This window comes from Cygnus olor, chromosome 6 (genome assembly GCF_009769625.2).
Source record: "Cygnus olor isolate bCygOlo1 chromosome 6, bCygOlo1.pri.v2, whole genome shotgun sequence".
In the NCBI taxonomy this organism is placed as follows: Eukaryota; Metazoa; Chordata; class Aves; order Anseriformes; family Anatidae; genus Cygnus; species Cygnus olor.
Genome location: NC_049174.1, coordinates 29,401,118 through 29,425,723, shown reverse-complemented (window position 1 = coordinate 29,425,723; position 24,606 = coordinate 29,401,118). Strand labels below are relative to the sequence as shown.

The 24,606-nt window shown below is 54.2% G+C and overlaps 1 protein-coding gene across 1 annotated transcript; it reads left to right on the top strand.

The window, feature by feature from the left end:
• The first annotated feature begins 131 nt into the window (after positions 1–131).
• IGFBP5 (insulin like growth factor binding protein 5) lies at positions 132–23,648 on the top strand. Its single transcript, XM_040562510.1, has 4 exons — positions 132–1,591; positions 18,665–18,891; positions 19,035–19,154; positions 19,522–23,648. Exons 1-4 carry the CDS (start codon positions 1,261–1,263, stop codon positions 19,651–19,653), a joined length of 810 nt encoding a protein of 269 aa, XP_040418444.1. The 5' UTR covers positions 132–1,260; the 3' UTR covers positions 19,654–23,648.
• Positions 23,649–24,606: the final 958 nt, after the last annotated feature.

Genomic DNA, 24,606 nt, shown 5'->3' with positions numbered 1-24,606 from the left:
GGCTCGAGTGTGCACTGATAGGGCCCTGGCTGCTGGCACCCAGTCAAGCTGAGGTGTCATTGGGATCTCAAATTGCAGCTAGGGGCTGGCAGGCAGCCAGGGGCAGTCTATTTAAAAGACAGCCTGTTCTGCAGTATTCAGTCTCTTTAGAAACTTCTCCAGGGGAAAAGTGTTGGGAGATCTACAAAGTGGATTTTTTTTTTTTCCTCTTTTCTCATTTTTTTTCCCCCCTTCCTTCCCCCCCGTTTTTACCGCTCCTCTGCAGGCTTTGCAAGCAACCACTCTAATTTTGCAGAAAACTTTTTTCTTTTTTTTTTGGCCCTTTTTTTTTTTTTTTGCCTTTTTGGGGGGCTTTTTTTCCCACTGTTTTATTATTATTATTTTTTTTTTTTTTTTGCCTTTGCAAATCTTGGAAGAGGAAAGCGGGAGGTTGAACAGAGCCGATCGAAACACAACTTTGCTTCATACCAAGCTTCCCAGCAGCTCGCTGCGCCGGGAGAGACTTTTTCTCCTCCTGCAGAAGAAAGGGGGAGGGAAGGGGAGCTTCGCATCCCCTCTTCCTTCTCCTGCGGGGCTTTCTTTTTTATTATTATTATTTTTTTTTATTATTATTATTTTTCTCCTGACTGCTTTGATGCAATAAGAGCAGGACACTGGTTTTCAAGGAACTTTGCTCCCTTCCCAACCTGCCTCCTCCCAGCCCTTTGGGAAGAGTGTGCGTGTGCGTGTGAGTGAGTGCGTGAAGTCGCCGTCCCCCCCCCCCCGCAACCTGTGGGCTGCAGCCCCCCGTGCAGCCCCCGCACGCTTCTCTCCCTTTCCCCCCCCCCTCCCCGCCCTTCCCCCCCCCCCCCTCTCTTTTTTGCGCTCCCGCAGATCGCGGTGAGAATCCCCCCTTTCGAGGCGAAAAGAAAAAAAAAAAAAGAAAAGAAAGGAAAAAAAAAAAAAAAAAAAGGCCGGCAGGAGGAGAAAAAGCAAGAAAGACAAAAAGCCCCAAAGCAAACCTAGCCGCCCCCCCCCCCCTCCCGCAGCCAAAAGCAAAGCGGGAGGCTCCCGCACCCCGCCAATAACCCCCAGCCTGGGGCGCCGGCAAGCGGGGGCTGCGCTTTCCGCCCTTTTTCTTTTTTGAATTCGCCGATTTTCTCCGCTCCCCCCCACCCCCGACCCCACAACACCCCCCTCCGAGCCCCCCGGAGGGGGCCCAAGCGGGTAAGCGAGCTCCGCCCGCCCCCGCTCCCCGTCCCGCAGCATCCCCCCGGCGCGATGCTGCTGCGGCTCCTGGTGCTGCTGGGCGCCTGCCCGGGGCTGTCGCGGTGCCTGGGCTCCTTCGTGCAGTGCGAGCCTTGCGACGGCAAAGCGCTGTCCCTCTGCCCTCCGCCTCCCCTGGGCTGCGAGCTGGTGAAGGAGCCGGGCTGCGGCTGCTGCCTCACCTGCGCCCTGCCCGCCGGGCAGCCCTGCGGCGTCTACACCGAGCGCTGCGCCCGGGGGCTCCGCTGCCTCCCCCGGCAGGGCGAGGAGAAGCCGCTGCACGCCCTGCTCCACGGCACCGCCGTCTGCCTGAGCGAGAAGAGCTACCGCGAGCAAGCCAAGGCCGGTGAGTGCCCCGCAGCCGGCCGCCTCCTTCGCCGCCCCCCTCCCGGCTCCCTTTCCTCCTTTCCGTCTCTTTTTTTTTTTTTTTTTTTTTCCCCCAGTCCCGGGTGCGTTTCCCTGCCCCGCCGCCTGCTTTTTCCGCCTTGCCGCCTCCCTCCCCGGCTCTCCGCGTGCTTTTCCTCTCCCCCCCCCCGCTCCCCTCGGGCTCTTTTTTTCCCTGCCCCCGCTCCCCCAGCTCGCCGGCTGCGTTTTGCAGCGGTCCAGGTGCTCTTCCGCGCCCCCGCTTGCTTTTCCTCCCCGCCGGCTGCTTTTCCATCTTTCGGCCCCGCTTTTCCGTCCCCGGCTGCTCTTCCGTTTCCCCTCCCCCCGTTCGCTTTTCTGCCTTTCCGGCTGCTCTTCCATTCCCCTCCGCCACCACCAGCTGCTTGTCCATCTTCCCAGCTACTTTTCCGTCTTTCCACCTGACTTCTCCCTCACGCACACACCCACCCCGGCTGCTTTTCCATCCTTCCAGCTATTTCCCCCTTCCTTCCTCTCCCTGCCCCTCCACCCACTGCTTTTCCAAGCCCCCATCTTTCCAGCTGCTTCTCCACCGCCACCACTTCCCCTGGCTGCTCTGCCACCCCCCTATTGCTTTCCCACTTTTCCAGCTGCCCCTCCACCTGCCCAGCTGCTTTGCCATCTCTGCGGCTGCCCTTCCATCCCCTCAGCTGCCCACCCATGCCCCCCACAGCTTCTCCAGTCTTTCTTCCCATCCGTGCCCCGGCTGAACCTCCTGTTGCATCATCTCACACCCCCCCATCCATCCCCTCTGGGTTGTCCCATCCCCGACACAGAGGTTTTCTTCCCCCACCTCCCAGAAACTTGTTCCTAGTCCCAGCTGCATCGCGGTCCTTCTCCAGTTGCATCCTTTACATCTCTCCTGCATCCCCATCCTCACCCTCTCCAGGACCCCCTTTCTCTCCGCTTTGCTCTGGGGCTCAAGCTGGGCTCTGCACTTGAGATAAAAGGGTCCTTCTGGGCAGGGCACCTGCCCCATCCCCAAAACCTTCAGCTCCCCCCGGGTTTATCGCTCAGCCTCCCTCCTTCTTGTGGCCGCGGCCGCCTGCTCCTCCTAGCTGCCTGCTGCTGGACCTCTTTGTTGGGCAACGGGTTTTAGCGCTGGGAGGTGAGGAGAGCAGGTGCGTTAGGAGCAGGGAATCTGTGGATGCAGAAACGAATGGCGGTGTCGCTGACAGTCAGACAGAAGGCATTAAAAGCCAGCACGAGGGCTGGCGCGGTAGCAGCAGCGCTAAGCCAAGCTTCTGAACTGCTTGCACCTTGCACGTGACAAAAGCACGGCAGAAAGCGCTCCTTCGCTTGGCCGCTCGGTTAACTCCCACTTCTGGGTCCTGTGGCTGGGACAGGGACAGGTCCCCTCTGCTCCTCCAAAAGCTTCTGTCCTTCTGCCATGGCATGCAGGGGAGGCGGGGGGGGGGGGGTCTGCAAGTCCAGGGGACCTAGGAAAGCACTTTGCAAAAAAAAAAAAAAAAGAAAACAGAACCAAGCTCCCCCCCTCCCCCCCCCCCCACACTTTTTTGGTTCAGGAAAATGTCATTTTAGCTTGTTAGCAAGCTCCTGCTTATACCGGCGCAATGGGAATCCGTTTCTCCTTTCCAGCACCTAATAAATCCTGGTGCTTTTATTATTTTTCCCCTTTGCTGCTTGCAGGCAGCGGTCATGCTGTTGCGCTCCATCCTTCAGAGCAAAACCAATTTCTGTGGGCACGTATATACATTGACGTACAACTTTCCCCCCTCCAAATGACCGAAACTGTCTGGCCTCCCCTAAAAGTGGCCAGAAACAGCAAAACAGAGCTGGGCCTTCTGCAAGGGAGCTGGATGGGGTGAGGGCTGGGTGGGGAGGTGCGTGGGGTGCGTGGGGAGCAGAGGGGGAAGCCAGGAGCTGCTGCCCCGTGCGGGAGCCCAGGAAGCCGTGCACGAAGCCGCTGACGGCCGAGCTATGCGAAGTATCCCCGAGCGCGTCATCCGCCGTGTTTATTTACCCTGCGCGTGTGCGTGTGTGTTCGGGAGGCAGGCGGTGTGGCCGGGAGGTGAAGCCGTGCAGGCAAAAGGCAGCAGCAGCTGCGAGAGTGGGGCTGAGCCTTGCACCCATAGGCAGGGTGCCTCGTGTGAACCGGAGGCACCCCAAAAAGCTTTGTGTCTTGGCTCCCGGTGTGAATCTCCTTTCCTTCCACCTGCCTCGCTCTGCCCAAGGAGCCTGGTCCTTTAGCAGGTGCTCTGCTTGCAAACTCCGGCTGGTCGCCTCGTAACGTCGCTGCTTTTAGTTAGCTTGGGTTGGGGAGCACCCTTTGAGTGAACAAGGAGAGGAATAGGGAAGAGGCTGCAGGTTTGTTGCAAAAGCAACCCCCGGCACCACCTGCAGTTGCCGTTCAGGCTCCCTGAGCGCCGCAGGGGGCTCTTTTCAGTGGGTTTTGTTTGCAGGTGGGAGATGAGCCCTGGTGGGGAAGGCTTCTGCAGGAAGCCGCAGCAGACCAGCAGGCTTCTCCCAAGCTTTGCACGATTGAAAAAAAAAAAAAAAAAAAGAAAAAAAAAGAAATAAAAAATAAATCAAGAATTCCTGAGGATGGGAGAGGGAAAAAACGCTCTTGGCATTCAACTGGTAGTGTGTGAGAACAAAGTATATTTTCATAGGCGTGTTACTAAGCAACGGGGCAAGGAAAGAAATGAAGTTTGACTTGAACTTTCTGGCCTCTGCCAGTTTGGCCAGCAGTGCAGGGACTGTGTGCTGGGGAAGCTGGCCTGGCCCTCCGATCTATCAATGACCAAAATTGGCCCTGAGCTGCGAACCGCTGAGAAAGAATCAGCACTCTGCGAAATCAACTCTGGGACAGTGGCGAGGACCAGATCAAACTGCATTTCTATCTATTTCTGCACTTGTGCTGGCTGAGCTGAAAATCACAGATGCTTTCCTCCTTATAGCCGAGGTGGAAAGGCAGCAAGAATATTGCAGGAGCTCGGCGCTGGGAGGCCGGGCTTGGCTGTGCTGCAGACCAGATGTTTCGCGTGGGGACAGGATGCTCCTGGGCACCGTGCCTCAGTTTCCTCTTCTGTAAGCTGGGCACGGCAGTGCTGAGAAACGCTAGGGCTCCTGCGCAGGATGTGCTCCTGGCTGGAGAAGAGGTCGGAAATGAAAGCAAATGTGGGATTAAAGGGCTTTGGTAAGGCTCGTTTTAAGTAGGCTGATGTGTAGGTAGTGACAGGATGGTCCCTGTAGTCCTTGCTGGCACAACAGTCAGACACCGTCCTTTACCGAAAGCCAAACACCGCTGCTGTAATTGACATTCCTGGTTAAAAAAAAAAAAAAAAAAAAAAAAAAAAAAAACATGAATGAGCTTCATTTATGGCACAAGCTTCAGGATTCTGGGTTTTCTCTGTTTCGTTTAAGTTTTGTTTGAAACACACCGCGTCTTTCCATTTTCGCTGCCCCGTGCTCCCGCCAGACTTCCTCCTGCTGACACAGCAAGGTCAGGCCGAGCGCCGGGGAGCGCGGGGCACAGATCGCAGCCCGCCGCCCTGAAACAGCTCGTGGAAAAACAAAGGTTGTCAAATATTTCCTTCTCCTCTCTCGTTCCTTCTCTCTTTCTAGAAAGCGAGCGAGACTTGGCAAGTTTCCCCACGAAACCGTGCGCCAACGATAACCAGGAGGGGAAGGGAGGGGGGTGCGCAGAATTAGCGCTAAGAAAATCATCTTTGCTGCGTCAGCTGGAAGCAGGCGGCGGAGGAGAGCTGTGGAGCCCAGGTTTCCTGCAGCTCCTGTTGGGTGCAGTCCTTCATCCCGCCCCAACACATTCCCCCCACCCTGCTTCTCCTTCCAGTGCTCTTCCCCTCCCCGCCCAGCGATGCAGGATGCGGGCACGGGGTTTTGGGGACACGCAGCAGCAGCGGTGGGCTTGGGGAAGGAGCCGTGCGGTGCTGAGCACCGGGTCTTTTGTGCAGAGCAGCTCCCGAGCTGTCAAGGCAAAAGCTAGTATCAACAGGCCTGCAAAGCCTCCTATCTGAAACAGGAAAAACCCCATTTTTCTTTTGATCTGAAGTTTCAGCAACAATAACAATATATTAAAAAAAAAAAAAAGAGAGAGAGAGAAGGTGAAATCCATCAGGTGCCAGCAAGAAAGCTGGGTTTCTGCGGTGTGCGTGTACGGGGGAGGGAGGGATGGGGTGGTTCAAACAGGAAAGGAGGGGCCTTGGCTGGAACGACTTTTCAGCAGCCTGGTTTCTAAGGAAGGAGCAAGAATATTAAGTAGTTGATCCAAATGAAATTCCTGCCTGGTGCCAGCAGAGTTCACCGGAGCAAAGACGTGGCTTTGTGCGTGCATGCGTGCGTGCGTGCGCGAGTGATGGAGCGGCTCCAAGCTCCCGCGCACGTCTGTCAGCCTGGACCCGCTCCCAGCGAGCCCGCCTGGAGCTGTACCACCGCCTGCAGCACTGGGGCTGGCCTTACATGGCAGCCTCCGCAGATACGAGGGATGCTGGAGGGAGGCCGCGTGCCTCCTCTCGTCAGTGCTCGAGCACCAGCATCCTGTGCCCGGCACACGTTTGGCACACGCGTGTTGGTAGGGCAGGGAGGAGGAGAGGCAGCGAGCGGCTGTGCCTGCGAGCACAGCACGGTGCTCTGCTTCCTCCTAACGTCGGCTGCGAGCTTTGCTCGCTGCACTGAGCAACTTCGCCTGCTCCTCGGTTGTGAGCGCCCGTCCTCAATGCAAGGAGCAGCAGCAAGAGCTGATTTAGCAGTGGTGGCTCCCAGTGCTCCTCACCCAAACCGGGAAGCCTGTGAGCACAGGGAAGGGGCAGGACAAGCTGCTGAGAACTGTCGTAGCTCGTTTCACCTGTGCTAACTCACAGGGCAGATAAAATGATCCACAGTATGGCAGATCCTGCCTGTATTTTTTTCCTCAGCAAAGTAGTGCACATTCAAGGGCGGACATAAATGAAAGTGGGATTTGGCTGGAGCACACCTGCCCCTCTACGTGGGCTGCTGAGCAGCAGGGTTGTTGTGTGCAGGGAAGATATCCCTGTGAGCATACACACACGTGTACCCATGTTCACACACCCACACATGCCTGCACAAACATTTAATGTGTGGAAACACACTCGCAAAGCATTTTTGTCTCTGGGGGCAGAATGGTTTCCAGGCAGCACGCATAAATTGCTCTGGTTCTGCTTACGACTGGCACAGGGGGTATTTGGCCATAAAGATCAGATATCGGCGTACAGAGAGCAACCTACCTGTTCCTCCCACCGAGGGCTGAGAGATGAGATGCAGCAGGTGAGCATATCAAACAACGGGAGGTAAGGGAGGAGATAGAGGCCAGATAGTCCCCCCAGCCAGCTGCGTGGATCTGAGCTCACACGCCGTGTTTGGACGTGGGTTGTGCTTTCTGGATGGATGAAGTCTATGTTAAATACCCCGAGAGCCTGAGCAACTGGAGACTCCCCAGCGAAGGTGTGGACAGGCTGTGGCTTGCTGAGGGCAGTGCAGCCACCTCCTGCCCCTCGACAGGGCTGGAGGATCCATGCAGCGGGCAGTGGTGCCTGGTGGAGGAGATGGAGCCAAGGGCACAGACATGGCCGGGAGTCTGCAAGCTTCTCTTTGCCAAGGCAGCAGCACGTGGCCTTTGGGGAAGTGGGAAAAAGGACCTGAACTGAGAAAAGGTGGCATTTTGGTGATGTGGCGAGCTGAAGACAGGAGAAATAACCTGAGAAGGAGGAAGCAGCAGGACCTGAAGACATGGTGCATGCAGAAGTCAGAGATGATCCAGAGGGTTTGGCCTGGGTGAACTCCTTGGCAGCCTTCATAATAACCACCTAGTCATTTGTAAGGAGTTTTTTAACAGGTAGAAAAGATTGGTATCATCCATTTATCCTCAGGATAAGTGTAGCAAAAAGTATGAGGATGCTCTGCTGCAAGGAGGGGAGGGCAGGTAACCTGTCAGGCTGGAGAAAGCCTCCAAGCTGGGTGTCCCCAGGGCTGCTATATGTTGCAGAGCAGGGTGGCAGCCATGCCATGCTCCCAGGCCCCAGGATGCCACTGGAGAAGGCCAGGCACGGGTCATGCTCTGTGTGTCAGCCCATCCGGGAAGGGTCGTGTCGCATCTGGTGATGAAGGAGTGAAATCCCCTGTCCTCTCCCCTCCGCTCCCGCACCAGACGCTCTCTTTCTATTCCTTCAGCTGTGTAGCCAAGGCAACTCTCAGCAAGATGTTGTTTTTGAAGTGGCTCTTTGATGCTAGTGATCTAAGGGGACCCCTTAGTGTTTATGTCAATGCACCGGTTCACAGTTAATCCCAGCAGGAGCCAGCGTAATGTGTTTGCAGAAATTTGGGACTCTCTATGGTTTGATGTGGGCAAATTTGCTCTCAAGGAAGCCATTTCTCAGCATGTTCTGGTGGATCTGCTGTCTGCTTATGATGTTTCCAGGATAAGTGTGTGAACTGCCCATCAGTCCATGTCACAGAGCTGCCAGCTTCTGGCTGGGACACCACACCTGCCTCATGCTACAGCCTGAAGGAAGGTCCAAGCCTCCCTCGGCTGCACATCACTCCCTATTAACCAGGCGGGTCTTGATCCTGAAAGGTGCTGAGTGCCTTTTCTCCAGGGATTGAGACCCAGAGCACCATAGGCCTTCAGGCACCTAATCCCCTCCTTGCGGGCCAGCTAATTCAGTCCTCGAAGGACTGTGAGGCGGAAAGCCCAGAGATGCTGTTGGCTTCACTAGGATTGGAAAGCACTTAGCAGCTGCCTGCCTTGAGGGCTGTTATTGCAGAGTTTGGTTTGTTTGCTTGTTGGATGGACACAGCTGGTTCACTGATGGAGATAATTGTTATGTTGATGGAGATTGCTGGTCTGGTTGCTATTTAAGGGCAAGAAGGTAATCCTGTCAGATACTTAAGGAAATGATCCCCCAGCTAAACTCGAGAGGGAATGTATCTTAAAGGTAGCTTTAGGGGCAAAGTTGACTAATAGTCGTATTTCTTTTTTGTGGAAAACCAATAGAAATATTTTCTTTTTCCAAATTCAGATGGGATTTGTCCTCTGAAAACAATTAAATCAACAGACCCTTTCTTTATTCATGCTTAAGAAATCAGATGTTATGCATTGGACTAATGATGAAAATCTAGTAATTAAGACAGTGAACAACCATGGAACCTGGCTTTCACTTTTTAATTTAAATGAAATGCAGGAAAAGAGGAAAAATGTTTTACTAGAAAGTCTCATTACGGTGTGCTAGTCATAAAAGACATATTTGGCTGTGTCAGTCACTTTCATTTGTGGCTTCAGCTTTCCTGAAGAAATGGCAGAAATGGGTGAAATTTTACCGCATCATTTCATAAGCATTTCAGTATTCAGTTATTTTGTTTTGTAGCAACAGGGACAGCTTGAGGTTGTGGAAGAAAAACAGTGAAATGCAACAGGGAATTAATTCTGGAAACGCTCAGGACCTGTTGCAAAGAGCGATCCATTGTTTTTCTTGGAGTTCCAGACCCCAAAATGGAGGCCTGTACATTTTGCTGCATAAAGGGACTGTTGATGCTTTTTAACATTTCAAAGCATCTTTACATCCTGCTGGACCAAAGGGAATCAGGTGGTGTATGCCCCACTGCAGTGTATGGGGGGAAATGGCTAGGAGAGACTAGAGTCAGTGTTTCAGATCAGGCTTGGGCAAGTTTCTGCTTAACAATATTGTCAGAGTGTGAACATTAAACTTCTGGTACTTTTATGTGGTACTACTTAAGTGGACTGAGGGATTAAGAAACGGCTGGGCCTACTCAGGCCTACTCTACTTTCTGACAGAAGGAGCCACTGAGAAAGCAGAAGGGAGGCCTGAGGGCAGAGGTGGAAATCTCATCACTGCGAGCTTGTAAAAGTTAGGCTGGACAGTGCATGTGACGATGTGTCATCTGGTGCTGACACAGAGATGAGCAATGGATGATCTCACAGATCTTTTCCATCTGGTTTAAGGCAGAGCTGTGAAAGTCAGGCCGAAGGCCTAGAAATTAATCCAGGCTAGGCTGGAGGTTGCAGTCACAGCTGTACGTGTGAAATATTTGTGGTGTTTGGCCAGTTCTTGTTCAGCACCTGACACAGGTGCATCTCCAGACTCCACCTGATGTGCTTTCATCTCTTTCTAGAGGGAGGCAAAAGGTTTGGTTTTCTTGGCTCTTTCAGATATTGGTTGCTGTTGGGTCTGAAAGGGACCATCGTTACTATAAGCGGGGATGGACCTTGTGATGGAGACCACTGCTCCCCAGTGCAACCAGCCTCTCCCAGGCTCCGTTCCCAGTTGTTAAGAGCTCTGCTCAGTGTGAAACAAACAAGTTCAAAACCCTGAGAAGAGATGACCTGAAAAAAAGTCTCACTATGTCCTTAGGAAGTAAGGAGGTGTGATGGGTTGGAAGAAAACCCTAACAGCAGATGCTTTTTCAGGTTATCTCTTCTCAGCTGGTAGCCAGATGAGCAGTTCAGACCCTTTTGTTTTCATTGAGAAGATGTGAAAGCATGTTTGTTTTCCATGAGGGGCTTCCTTTCTTTTTGCCACAGCTAAACCTCATAGAGAAACTGTCAGTAAACGATTCAATAATGTCTGTCAGGAGCTACTCCAGATTTTCCTCACTGGTACCATCAGTTAGACAGAGACAGTCAGGCAATTTTCTTCCCTGGGTTTCCTTCTTTGTTCTTTTCTGCTCTTAGTTGGCAGCACGGTAGCTTTTTTGACGCCTTTACTAGAACCAATGGAATCTGCCACTAGGGTGGATTTGTTGGAAAACATGCAAGACTAAGAAAGACTGAATGATTTCATCCTTTTCAGGAAGGAAAAATATGTCTTGGTCACTATGATATTGAAAGTTGATTTATTTACATTTCTCTGAGTTGTTCTTCAATTCAGCTCTCAGCTTCTTCTGCAGCTTCAGCATATGGAATGGGGAACATCTGTAGTCTCCAGATGATGTGAAGGAAATATGTTTTATCTTCCTATCATCAGTGCATCAGCTACAGGAGCTTCTTGATGTAAATCTAATCCTGAAATACTTCCTTCCTCTCCACTTGCCAGTTCAGTTCCCTGGAAGATAACTTTGTTCAGGAAATGTCAGGGTGATCCAAGCAGCTATCTAGAAAAAGAGTGCCTGCAGTTTTGCAAGATGAGGCACATCATCATCATTTCATTGAGATGGATGGATATTTGTTCATTTTTAATACAAGGGAGAGACCCAGAAGTTTCCTAGCTCTTTTACTGGTTAGGTATCTTGGGTTCCATCTCACCAGAAATGGTTGTTGCTGGGAACCCCAAGCCTCTGGTCACACTGCCCAGAGTCTCACCCTGACTTCGTGTGCCCTGTATATACATCGCAAACTCTCAAGCCTGTGTTGAGAACTAACCTCATACAGATTTGGGAGCTATCGGGAGAGAAAGAACCAAGTCAGACTTCACCTCTTTGTCAGCCCCAGTCCTTGCTTGTACATCCCAGGCCGCAAACAGCCAAACTCACTGGTAGATGCCAAGGCCTGGCTCCTCCAGCACAGCATGGACACTTGGAGCCTGATGAACTAACAGCCAGCAGCACTTAGGGAAGGAGATTTTGTCATGGTGCTACCCATATCTAAACCTGATTTTCTCTTTGTTCTGGAGAGTTGCTCCGAGGTAGTTTTATTCTGTGGCTGCAGTAAGGAACGCCAGCTTAGGAAAGTATCATTTGGCACACAGCTATGCTTCCAGCTCCCATAACTTTACCTCTCCCACCTCCACAGCATTTGCTGGCAGTGCGGAGAAGCGGTGCTGACCCAGAGATTCATTCCTACAGATAGGCCCTGTACTTCCGCAGCAGACCTAAACATGAGTTGGTTCCCTTGAGAGCTCCTTCCCACATGCTGAGCTGCATTTCTCCCCCATCCAGCTTTGTGTGAAGACGCAAGGTCATCAGGACAATGATCTCCCTTTCTCATGCATCATATGTGAACCTGGGGGCAGCCCAAGCACCTGATATTCACGCTCTGCAGGTGAGCCCTGGCTGATGCAGCAGAATCTGCATCCACAGGTTTCTGCTGAGGAGACATTAATCTCCTGAGAAAGAGCTGGTCTTCCAGACTACTTCACCAAAGGCCAAACACTAACTTAAGAGACAAAGGCCTCAGCACAGAACATCTTTTTGCCATCTGTCTTCACTCTCCATGGTTCTTCAGGTGTTCCTGAGCAGCTCCTAAGCACCCTGCTGGGTCTCAGCTTGATAAAATGGAGATAAGTCTTAGCCTAGGGTTGAGCACTTCTAGCTCTTTGGCTGCTTTTCCACCTCTTCCCTGAGCTTGGTCCCATCAGTCCGCGGCCTTCTCTTAAAAATTGTCTCTGTGGGACAAGAGAGTGAGGTTCCAGAAACATTCACCATGCTGTCATAGGGATTTAAGGTACTGGGGTATCCCAGAACTCTTTTTCCAAAAGCTCCTGTGGCTTTTGGGCTGTGGTCTGTGGATTGTTTGGACTTGTTTCTTTTATCCTGGATAGGGGACTGGGCATGGTGGGGCAGAGTGGATTTTTTTTGCGGGCACTTCACAGTGCTTTAACAGCTAAAGACTTCCTTGCAGCAGTCTGCAAATCACAAAGGCAATTTGCTTATTGTGACAACTGTTGGGCAAATTCCCAGTGAAGGAAATAGAGTCTGGGTTTTCTTACCAGTGCACCTGTGTATGTAAGACAGTTTGGCACAGCTTCCCATGACAGCTACGTCACGGTCTACAGGGAGACCAGTACTGAAGAGGTGGTGGGATTTACCTTTCTTAGCTTCAGCCTATGTGACACCACAGGAGTCACAGGAAAAGAGACTGGGGTCTCCAGAGATATGTTCTTCCACTCTAAAATCAACATCTAAGCCAAATGACGGGGCTGGTTGCAGTTTGGAGGGTGCAGTATCTCCACAGTGACCTAGACATGGAGTTTAGCCATCCCAAATCCTCCGTGTTAGGTCCATCGTAAATGCCTGTTGCGCATTTTGGGGATTTGGGGGAGGCGAGGTGGCCATCAGCAGAGGTTGTCCCTTCCAAGCAGGGCTGCTGCTTTCCAGCCCATCTCAGTGTGTGGCGCCTCCTCCCAGTCTCTCATCGCCTGCGAGCATCACCAGCGCGCTCCCGCGCCGGCCCACCGCTGAATCCCCACCAAAGCACAAAAGTTCGTCGAAAGTCCAAGGCGCCTTGCAGCTGGCTCTCCCGTAGCCAACGCCCCGGGCTAGCAGAGGGACCGGCTGCAGCCTGCGTCCCTGGCCCTGGCTGCTCCTCCTGAGGCTGGACGGCCGCCGCGGATGCCTGACATCAGCGCCTGACTTCACCGGGGCGGTGGTCCGCGGCACTGACCCCAGTCCCGGGCATCACGCCGCAGCCGGCTCCGTGCCCACTCCAGCGGGGTTGGGGGTCGTTTGCCGTCACGCTGGGGGTTGTGCCTGCAATGGGAATGTAAGCGAGCTTTTCTTTGTTAGGGCAGTGAATGGGCTGATCCCCGCAGCCCCTGGGGAGCTCAGGAATGCTTTCGCTCAGTTGTGCTCTCCAGCTGCCAAAGGGCGCGAGCTGAGATGACCCTCCCGGTCCCTGCCTGCCTGTCGGGAATGCAAACACTGTCCCCGTGTGCTGACCAGCAGGGAGGGAGTTTTGCTTTCCTGACGTGGTCACAGGTGCAAGTGCAGGCTAGGGAGGAACTTGCCCGCCTGTCCCAGGAGGTTTCGGTGAGGGTCAGGCATGTCCCCTCCTCTGGAGTGGGAACAAGAGGGGCAAATGCACAGATTTTTTTTTTCCTAGGCAGAGACCTAAACCCAGACTTGCTGCGTAAGACCCAATCTGAAGAAAAATAGGTACATCTCTAACATGAGCTGCAAGTGCTAAAGCTATTTTCAGGGGCAGCACTGACGTTCCTCCTCTCCCAGCCACAGGCAGCTGCTTCATGCTGCCCAGCAAGAACCGGTAGCAAAAAAGGATGCGGAGGAAAAAGAAAGGCACTCTGGCAGGTGCAGGGCAGCAGAAGACAGGCACTGACTGCAGCATTGCCTTTGCCTGCACGTGCGTACAAAGTCCAGCAGGAAGATGTAAGACACCAATGTGGGGCTCGTCAGATTGTGGAGGTGCAATAGGGAGGAGGCTGCAGCTGTCTGTGCCAGGGAGATGTTATGGGTGAAGCCAGCAGGGAGTGTCTGGATCTGGTCCTGATTAGTGCTTTGTGGTTCCTATCAATGGGAACTGCAGAAAAAGCCCTTCCTCTGTCCCCCAGCCTTTCCCATACATTTTCCCTTTTCCAGCTCCAGCATTGCCTGTGTAGATGCCTGATCCCAGAACGTTGTCCAGAAAGAAAGGCCAGGGTGTCAAAGATCACCCAGCCAAATTCAGAAAACACTACGTTGTTGTACGCAGTGATGGGACAGAAACCAGGATCCTTGAAAGACAGCTGCCACCAGGGACCCAAATCCCATTAGGAAAGCAGGGTGTGGGGTCATGCCTGATGAAGTCCTTCCCTTCATGGGAACACTGGGAGGTGGCACTCTGTCCTGGGGGTGAATCCTCCCTGGTGTAAGAAGCCATGTTTCAGCCCTGGGTAATGCAAGCCTTAATTCCCATCTCACAATGAGCCCCTCAGAGGGCCCAGTCTGGGGGCAGAAGGACTGAGCGACTTCCCAAGCTCTCCACCAGTGACATTTGCTGTCATTCCCATGCTAGAGGTTTAATTGAGATCCCCGTTATGTCTCTCCCTAACACCTTCCTGCTCAAACGGTGTATTATGTTAGTGCTCATGCTGTAAATAATAATAATCATGATAATAATCAAGCAGGCTGTTGAGCAAGATCAGAGGCAGTGGTTGTGCTTGTTCTCCTGAGGTGCACATGGCTTTTTTTTTCCGGTTTTTGAACAGGACAGCAAGTCCTGTAGCAGCGGTCTGTGGATGTAACGAGCACGGATCATTAGCAGCAGCAAATAGGTACTTTTCCTACCTTCCTGCCAGAAACCGATGGAAATTTGTTACGAAAATTCAAGCCTCCCAGTCATTTGGAAAACGCTTCCTGCAATGCGAGCGAGCGGGGAGGTGTCGTTCCCACACACCCACGTGCACACGCGCGCAGCCTGTGCGGTGCCCAAAAGCCTCCGGAGCACGAAAGCACGCGGGCTGGGTTTGGGGCCAGGTGCAGGGAGGTGCACAGGCTGTTCTGCGCGGTGACTGTCGAGGACAGCGGGAGAAATTTGTGGTTTCCCTGTCACTGGTATTTTGCTTTATACTGGCAGGGTGGAAATGGCTCCTGGAGGGAAGGACCTGCTAGGGAGCTCATCCCAGCCAGCTCCAGCGTTAAGCCCTCATCCCCTGGGGCAGGGGACAGCCCACACCCAGCTAAGGGTATTTTCTGCCTCCCAGGGCTGATGGGAGCCTGCATAAATTAGGACAGCAGCTGCTGGCCCGACTGGTGTTGGGGACCTGCAAGCTGGTCTCCAGGTGCTCTCCAGTCTTTCCCTGGGTCTCCCATGGACACCACAGTGCCAGGACCAGAAATGAAGTCATGGGGTGGCTCTGAGTTGAGTTCAGTCTCCTGCCTTGGCCATAGGGTCTCCAGCCCCTTGAGATTCCTACAGCCCAAGTCCCACCTCTCGGCTAGCCAGCATCCTCAGCTTGGCCACCAGCGTCACTCTTCTGTGTGGCCATCGGGTCTGGGACATCTGCTGAGAAGTTGACATCTCTCCAGCTGTGGGGAGAAGGGGTGGCGATGTGAGACTCACCCACCTCCTGCTGCCCGTTGGCCGTGCCCTGTGCCCGGGGCTGAAATTGGGAGATTTCGGATGCTCTGCCTCTGCAAACAGCCGCCTGCCTGAAACCCAAGCACCAGGTTGGCAAGGCGGATGGGAGTTGGCTCTGACTGTAGGCGGGAATGGGCTGTGCATCGGGCCAGATCCTGACGGCGAGGGAGGAGATACTCCAGCCTCCTTCCTGAGTCTCAGACAGGCACAATTAGGGCTCATTCGGGGAAATTGGGCGTTCCTCCCGCCAGCGTCTCCTTGGGAGCAGACACGCAGCGGTGCCAATGCCGCCTGCCACGAGCCAGCCGCGGGTGGCAGATGGAGGCTGAGGAATGAGCTGGTGGGTGAGGATGGGTGTGGGGGCTTTGGAGATGCTGACACGGTCCCGGTTGCATGGGGTGGCTGCGGGTTGATGTGGGTGAGATGGCTGGGGGAGAAGGTGAGGACTGGGGGCAGCTGGTGCTGCTGCTGTGGCTCTGCCTGTCCCCTCGCGTTGGTACCATGATGGTCTCTCACCACCTGCCCAGAGCTCGTCAGTAGTTCGTATGTCAGAGACCTCTGCCCTTCCCTTTGTCTAAATTGGCTCGTTAGAGTCAATTTAGAGTCACAGGTGCATGAGCAGGGACTGCTTCAGCCTCCTCGCTGTAGGAAATTAGGCTAAAAATCACCGGAGGGTGGAGGAAAGGGATCCATGGAGCTCTCACCAGAAGATAAAGATCTAAACCAGACACTGTGGCTGCCTCCGTGGCTGGCTGGGCATCGCAATACAGCAGCCGGGACAAGGCTGTGTAGCCCCAACCCTTTCTCCTCCTGCACCAGCCGGTCCCTCGGCTCACCCCGAGGTGTCCCACCGCAGCCAGCCCTTGGTGCATTGCTGCTGAGCGTGGGCCTGCGCGTGTCAGGGAGGGCGAAGGGCAGCTCCTCCAAGCGCTTCTTCAGCTCTGCAGGAAGAGCTGGACTCGGGCAAGAGCTGGGCAGCTTTCAGTACCCACCAGCCCTTGGCTCCCTCTGCAGAGCATCGTGCTCCTGTGCTTCCCACCTGCCCTTGCCGAAAGGGCTCCGCGTTAGTCCCTGGCTCGCAGCCCGCCCTGGCTTGCTGGCAGCCTGCAGGAAGCAGAGGAACAAGGTGTTTGCACAGGCTCGAGTTGCTGGCCATATGAGCGGACTGAGCCGCTGCAAACACCCACTGCACCACGAGTCCAGGGGACTGGACACACTGTGCTGTTTTTCCGAATCCTCGCTGCCGTGTCCCGTTTGTTTGTTGGTGGTGGTTTTTTTGTTGTTGTTTTTTTTTTTTTTTTTAGGGCTGCCCAGGTAGCTGCGCCTCTCTTATTTGTTATTACATAGGTAATGAGCTGCATGCTGTCGTGTTAGGGCAGGCTGTGAATCCTCCCCTCCTGTAGCTGCTATAGGGCAGCCCAGGGAGATGCCCCAGCAGTCGGTGCCGGAGGGGGCTCAAAGGACAGAGGTGGCAGCAGTGTCGGGGCTGTGGAAGGACTTGTTCACTGCAGTTGTCTCTGGTCTGCTTTCAGACCTTGGATTGCAGCAGCATCTTGTGGCAAAGCACGAACTTCTACTGCACCCCGTACATTCCCGATGTAATCAATCTCTTCCCTATCCCATGCCCATCATCCTCTTATAATAGAGGAGTGACTTTGAATCCAGCAGCAAGGCAAAAATACAGGCACATGAGTGTCACAGGGCAAAATGGCAAGAGGATCCCGTCCTGGAGAGACGTGCAAGTCCCAGGGATGATGCATGGAGTCATTTATGTGGCTTCTGGAAGTTAGGAGGGTGCTGAGTCTGGGATGCTGATCCACCTCTGTTCTCGTGGAAGGAGAAAAAAAAACGGGGGGAGGAGGGAAGGAGGATTGTTTAAATAAATAAATGTCCACGGAAAACTTAGCAGCTTTTGTTAGCAGCTTTTGAAAGTGGGGACCTAGTGACCAGCCTGTCCCCTCTGCTACTTATAGGGCCACCCACTGCACGTGCCAGGATGGTGCTGCCATCAACCCCCAAGCGGGTGTCCCCTACCGGGTGTCCCCTGCCAGATGTCCCCTGCGCACCACTCTGCAACCTGGTGGGGCAAAGCCGTCTGCAGGGACGCTCCTGTCTGCCTTGTTTCAGCCCCCCGGTATTTGTCCTCCTGCTGTGGTGGCTTCTCCCATGCCTGCCTGCTGGCCTCAGCACAAACCTGGCAGCATCAGCACCGGTCCCCTGGGAACCAGGGGCTGTGAGTCCAGCAACCTCAGGAGCTAAACCGTATTCAAATTTAGTCCAGAAATAGCCCTTTTTCACTCTGGTGGCTGCACTAAAGGTCACAAGTCAGCTAAGTTTAGCCTGTCACCAGCTCTCCTATATATAACCGTGCAGGGCTCCTGACTGCATCCTGCCTGTGCAGGTCACGCTGGGGCGATGCCAGGCGGCGCACAGGGCCATGGGCAGAGCCTAAATGTGCTCCTCCCTTGCCTGCGGTGCCACTGGCGGCAGCTGTAGTCAGGCAGCACTGCTCTGAGGCATTGCTGCAGGCTTTGCCAGGGGATCAGGGCTGGGTGAGCCCCATGAGCGTGGCTGCAGGCTGAGGACCTTGGTGATCGCAGCGCCTGTCAGTGTTCAGCATCATGGCCAAAGTGTCTACCCAGCCATGTGGCGGCTTTGCTGTGTGATAGTCCTGGGCCTTGGCGTCATCTCGTCTTTGAGCGTGCCTGGCTTTTGCTCTTGCATCTGCAAGGTGGGGTGGGATGGGAGTTAGTCGCTTAATCCTCCTGCCATTGCTGAAGAGAGTCTTCTCTGCCACGTTTTGTGTCCCCTCTGGTCCTGTCTGGGTGTGGGATCACCCTCCCACCAGTCTCTCTCCTCTGACACCCTGCAAACGGTGGCGACCCCCAGCTGCTCCGTGCTCACAGACACCTTCCTGGGGCCACACAAAAGCCACGAGTCCCACACAGTAGGATAAAGCCAGGACTGTAGGCAGGAGCTGGAGCAGTGTTTTCAAGGAGAACATCCTTGGGCATGAGGGCTGGTCTCACCTCACACAGCTGGGCTGTAGCTCTGCTAAAGCCTCTTCTTCCTGCTGGCCCCTTGAGGGTTATACCAGGAGCGAGACCTGGGGCTTTCCCAGAAGGGACCTGGAGGACAGATACGTTTCCGTGGCCCTTCTTTGGTCCTTCGTGCCCTTCCTACCCGGTGCAAAGATGTCCTCTGGGATCAAACAAGCAATCCCCAGTCAGCCGCTGGAGACCTGATGGTCTGGTGTCCTTTCCCCTCCAGAACGGGAGTCCCGTGAACATGAGGAGCCGACCACGTCGGAGATGACAGAGGAGACCTACCCGCCCAAGGCCTACCGGCCCAAGCACGGGCGCCTCTCCGAGCTCAAAGCTGAGGCTCTGAAGAAGGACCGCCGGAAGAAGCTGACCCTGGCCAAGTTTGTGGGCATGGCGGAGAACACGGCACATCCCCGCGTCGTCATCCCCGAGCTCCGGCAAGAGTTTGAGCTGGTGGGTGCTGTCCCTTTCCGTGGGAGGACTTGGTGACCACGGGAGGGGGTACGGGGGGGGGGGGGGGGGACCTGGGGACATTAGCAGCTCAAGGCTCACCGCAGGGTGCTCCCCACCTGACGTACTCCGTTTTCTCCTCGCAGGGCCCTTGCCGCAGGCACATGGAGGCCTCCCTGCAGGAGCTGAAGAGCAGCCAGCGGATGGTCCCCCGTGCCGTCCACCTCCCCAACTGCGACCGAAAGGGCTTCTACAAAAGGAAGCAGGTAAGAGCCCTGTGGAGGCAGGGATGCCCCTCACCCGGGAGGCTTTTCACAGCCGCCATCCCAGGTGGAACAGATGGAGGTTTTTTCCTCCACCAGGCTGGTGGGGAAGCTGCTGGGAGCCTCTCCAGGCATGGTTGGTGCTCGGTGGCCTTGTTGGTGGCTCTGAGCATGGTCCAGCCTGAGATGAGCATCCTGAAGCAGCTGGGAGGGGAGAAGGAAAAGGAAAGCTCTGGGCTGGGGGAGCAGTGGGGATGGAGGTGCTGGGGTAAAAGTGGCAAAGCGCAGGGCTGAGCCTCAGCCCCAGCGCGAGGGGGGCAGCAGAGGCTGGTGACAAGCTCCTGATCTTTGCCCTTCGGTGTCTCCCCAGTGCAAGCCCTCCCGAGGCCGGAAGCGTGGGCTGTGTTGGTGCGTGGACAAATACGGCATGAAGCTGCCGGGGACTGACTACCTGAGCGGAGACCTGCAGTGTCACGCGTTTGACAGCAGCAATGTGGAGTGAAGTCGCATCCCCTCCCTCCGCCCCATCACCACCCACCCAGGCTCCCTCCCACCCTCCCCTCCACACCTCCCCACACCCCGGGACTCCGATTCCTTTCATCTCATGTAAGAAGAAAAAAAAGAGAGGAAAAGAAAAAAGAGAAAGAAAGGCACAGAAAATAAAAATATAAATAAGGGATAAGGAAAAGGAGAATGAAAAGAAAAAAGAGAAGTTAAGAAAGGACAAGGAAAAAGAAAAGCAGGAAAAAAAAGAAGAAAAAGATGAAAAAAGAAAGACAAGACAAGACAAGACAAGACAAGACAAGACAAGACAAGAAAAGAAAAGAAAAGAAAAGAAAAGAAAAGAAAAGAAAAGAAAAGAAAAGAAAAGAAAAATTGAAAAGAAAGAAAACGAAAATGGAAAAGAAAAGAAAGAAGAAAGAAGAAAAGAGAAAAACAAACCCTGAAGAAACTGAGGACTCGGAATCTACAGCAGCGTTTTGACAGCAAGGACTCAGCAAGGAAAGGACAGAGCCAGAGACAAGCCAGCTTCGGCCGCTCCGCCATCCCGCACCTCTCCCTGCACCACCCACGCCCCCCTGCTGCTGAGCAGAGCCCATGCCAATGTAGGAAGCTCTCCGAGTTGGCGATTTTCTAATTGGGGTTGTGGGTGGGGTGAATTTTTCATTTTTTTTAAAATTCTTTCTGGATTAGCTACTCATTTTCTAAAGGGTCTGGAGAGAAAAGCTTGCGGCCACCAGCGTCTCCACTCCTTGCTCCGTTCTTCTGGAGTTTCCTCCCTGCATCGCCGGGATGCACTCGAGTCTATCTGATCTCCGTCCCAAACGACCGCCCCGATCCAGGCAGATTTGAACCACTCTGGGAGGAAGAGGAGGAGGAGGAAGAGGAGGAGCGGGACTGCTGCGCACCTGGAGATGTACCGGGGAGGGACACACAAGTTCCTGCAACGGCACGAATATGCCCCGCAATATTCGTGGACTTCAAAAAGAAACACTCCAGAAGGGAGACATATCCTTCTCAGTGCAGTTCCTCTTGACTGGGAGGTCAGAAATCCGAGTTTTGGACGAGTGAGACTCCAAACGTCACCCATCCGTGTGTGGAAGCATTTGTCATGTGCGTGCACACAGACATGACTTCTCCTTGCAAAACGTGCCTGGAAACCTGCAATTTGAAGGCTTCACTGTAAGCAAGGGGAGAGCTGCTGGACCGAACAGGGAGCAGAGCTACGGAGGTGCCCCGAGGCCCCACCAACACCAAGGGCTGCGTCCGAGCCGGCTCTGCAGATGCTCCACCACTCCCCAGCGCGAAGCAGGCATACATGGGGACGGGGGACCGGGGACAAAACCCTTCACCACCCTTTGCTGCCACAGCGAAGACCAACTATGGAGGTTTTTTTTAATTATTTTTTTTATTATTTTTGTTTTCACAGCCAAAAAAAAAAAATAGTTTGCTCCAGGGGGGAAAAAGACTTTATTTCGTCTTGGGTTTTTGTTAAGGCTGGTTTATAGCCTTTCCCAGGGTTAGGAAAAGACCAGTCTCCATCCTTTCACACTGAGGACACTGCTCATGTCTGCCATGGCTGACTCCCTCCACCATCTCCCCATCCTGCAGTGAGATCCTGCAACAGGTCCTCACACTTCACCCAGGAACCACGTCCTCATTCAGTGACAGAGGCCACCGCGAAATGGAGACCCACTGCCTCAGGCATGCTTGGACAGCTGTCAGCTGCCTTCCTGACTATTTTGTTTTGTATTTTTTTTTTTTTTTTTTTTAATTTTCCACATTGGATTTTGGGACTCATTTCCCCATGACAAGGGTCTCCGCGACTGCTGCGCTGGGAAATCCTGCAGCAAAGGGAAGGAGAAGGAGCTGTGGGGTCTGGGCATTGCAGCCCCGGCACTCAAAAACACACCTGGAGCCATCCAAAGGATGAGGCCAGTCTTTGGGGGAGGATGCAGCCAATGCATCCCCCAAAGCTGGTCTGAGACTCTTGGGGCTGGACAGGGAGGAAGAGGGGGCCCAAGCACCAGTGGGGCCAGGATAGGAGGGACTCAGCACCAGCTCTGGTGAAGGCTCCTCTCCGTCACTGGTTGGGTGCCTTCATAGTGTCCCAGGGGACGGCATCCCCACCACCACCACAACCAGGCATCCTGCAAGGATGCTTTGCCCTAATGAGGGCAGGACTGGCTGGCCCCCAAGTTTTGCCAATAGACTTCCACGGAGACCCAGTGGGGCATGTTTGGAGCTGGGGGTGGAGTGCCTTCCTTTGCTGAAAAGAAGGGGGGGGGAACGAGGGTATGTGAGGAGGGGCACCAAATGCGGATCTCTTTCCGTCCATGAAAAAGAAAAAAAAAGAGGAGGAGTTAGGCAACCCCCGTGGTGCTGGAGGGGAGCTGGGGCTGGGGAGGGCCCCCTTGGCTCTGTGGGGCTGATGGAGCAGGGTTGGATTGAGCAGGATGGGGGGGGGTGAACAGGACGGTGAAGTGGGGGGTGGAGGGGTGGCAGGATGGAGGGGGAGCCCATGCCAACCCCCAGGGCCGCAGGCACTGTCACCGCTGTCTCCCATCTCCTCCACTTGCCAGTTCCCGTGCAAAACCTCCCGACTGTTATAGGCCAGTACCACCTTCCCCAGTACCCCCCCTCCCTCCCTCCCTCCTCCCTCTCGTTCTTGCTTTTTTGTTTTTGTTCATTTTGTTTGTTTTGTTGTTTGATTTCCCAAAACTTGAAAGCCTTTGGCTGCAGAGAAAGGAGCCGTGCTGCCCAGGGATAGGCAGAATGGGAGCGGGCAGAGGGATGGCAGCTCCCCACGGGATGTCTGTTTCGGAGAACTCAGTTCCCAGGGGACACAGACCAACCTGGTGGTGGCCTTATGATGCAGCCACCACCGTGACACTGGGAGGGGGACGGAGGAGGACTCCATGTCCTCCCCATACAAAGTGGGTCCCAGCTGTGGCCCCACGAGCTCCAAAAATCCATCGTCCGGTGACGAAGTGCTGCCGTTCTCAGCGGGCAGGTGGAGGGACCCGCTTTGCCTTTGGGGTGGGAAAACCAGAAGGGGTGGATGCAGGAGCCAGGCGAGCGGCACAGGGACCGAGGCGCACGGGGAGGTGCCGGCCATTTCACGCACCAGCGGCCGCAGGGTGAGAGGAAAAGGCTGGAGCAGGGGTGAGGACAGCCCTTGGACCACATCTCCCAGGGGAGATGTTCAGCAGCTGGGTTACCCCTTGTCTGTACTGCAGTGGCCTTCGAAAACCACTAGTACAAGAGCATTTTGCACTATTTCTCTGCTCCCTCTCTCTCTTCCTCCTTCTCTTTTTCTCCCCTTTCCCCGTGAAAACTTTGTTGTTGTTTTTTTTTTTTTCCCTTTTTTTTTTTGTGTTGTTGTTACTGATTTTTTTTCCCAAACGGAGCATTGTATATTTAACAACCGACAGCTCACCTCGCTTCCAGACCGCTGTCCTGGCCCTGGCGAGGAGCCCTGCGCACCGTGCCCGGTCCCCAGCCCCGCCAGCCGCCCGCCACTGCCACTGGGACAGACGTCACCGCGCACGTCACCCACCGTCACCCACACTAGTTCACACACCAGATTCCGAGTTTCCTGCCTGGTCTTTTTTTTTTTTTTTTTTTTTTTTTTTATCTTTAAGCAATACTCACTACACATTTTACGGTAGCTTTTTATAGCTTTACATACATACGGTAGCTCTGTTGTTTCGTTTTGTTTTGTTTTTGTTGTGTTTTTTTTTTTCCAGTAAACAAGAAATACTCATAATCTTACTGGTGGGAAAAAAAAAAAAAAGCAGTTTGTGAAAAACTGACAATGGAAGAAGAGCTTAATGCTCTGTTTAGCATTTTGTACTTAAAAAAAAAAAAAATCTCACATTTTATTAAAAAGTGAAGATTGCTGTATACTATTTATTCAACTTATAATTTATGTTACTCTTTGATCTTTGTCTTTTCTCATGACAAAGCATTTATTTAATAAAGTTATGCATTCAGTTAGCTTGTGCCTGACCCTCGTGGAGCGTCTGTGTGCCGGCCCTGCCCTCAGCACACTGTGCCCGGGGAGGCTCAGCCAGCCCCGCAGGGTGCTGCGGGAGGTCCAGGGAAGGGCTGGTGTGGTGGCAAGGGTTTAGGAGAGCTTTAGACTCCAGAGCAATCTGCTAAGGCAGCAGTAAAATTGCAAGGTTGAGCTTCGAGCAGGTTCTGCCAGGTTATTTGGCGAGAGAGAGTGGTGCCGGTGATGCTGAGCTCCCAGCTGCTACCCCAAACAGATCCACAGTTTGGGCCACAGTGTTTGAGCCTCAAAACGCCACGGGCGAGGGGAAATCCTGCCCCAACACCTCAGCATGCAGGAGCATCCCCAACCCATCCCTGCAGAGCAGCCTAGCCCAGCCAGGACGTGTTCTCCAGAGACCTCATGGTAGCTCTCAGTGCCCCTTCCCACCACCGCTGTCCTTACCAATGCCAGATCCAGCCTCCCCTCCACCCACACCACCCTTCATCCTCCCACACACCCGCCTTATGCCCTCCATCCACCCCAGCTGCCAGCATCGCCCCACACACCCACAGAAGGGCAGGACACAGAAACGTCCCCTTCCTCCCCAGCTGAGGGCTGTCAGTCGCCAGGGGCGTGCCGAAACACGTCCCCCCATCCTTATCTACACCACGCGGGGCTGGCTCTGCCTCCTGCTCACCCCAAAGCCCCTGGGGGGCCAAACCAGGCTGTGGGGTCACCCCACAGTGCTGTGCACCCCACAGCGCAGGAGGCAGCCGGCACCAGGCGGCGCGCTGAGCCTGCCTGTGCTGCTTGCGCTGCTCGTGCTGCTGGGCAGGGAGGCGCTGCTGCTGCAGCTGTCAGGCATGCAGGCACTGAAAGCGGGCTTTCCACCCCAAAAGCGAGGGTACTACCCCTCCCCCCAAGCTCACGGGTCAGTAATTCATATTCCTACCACCG

What these genes read in the sequence shown, in the direction of transcription:
- IGFBP5 (XM_040562510.1), top strand. Translation starts at nt 1,261, where the DNA reads ATGCTGCTGCGGCTCCTGGTGCTGCTGGGCGCCTGCCCGGGGCTGTCG. An exon ending in CCGCGAGCAAGCCAAGGCCG is followed by an intron (nt 1,592 to 18,664) that starts GTGAGTGCCCCG and finishes TTTCCCCTCCAG; the next exon opens with AACGGGAGTCCCGTGAACAT. An exon ending in TCCGGCAAGAGTTTGAGCTG is followed by an intron (nt 18,892 to 19,034) that starts GTGGGTGCTGTC and finishes TTCTCCTCGCAG; the next exon opens with GGCCCTTGCCGCAGGCACAT.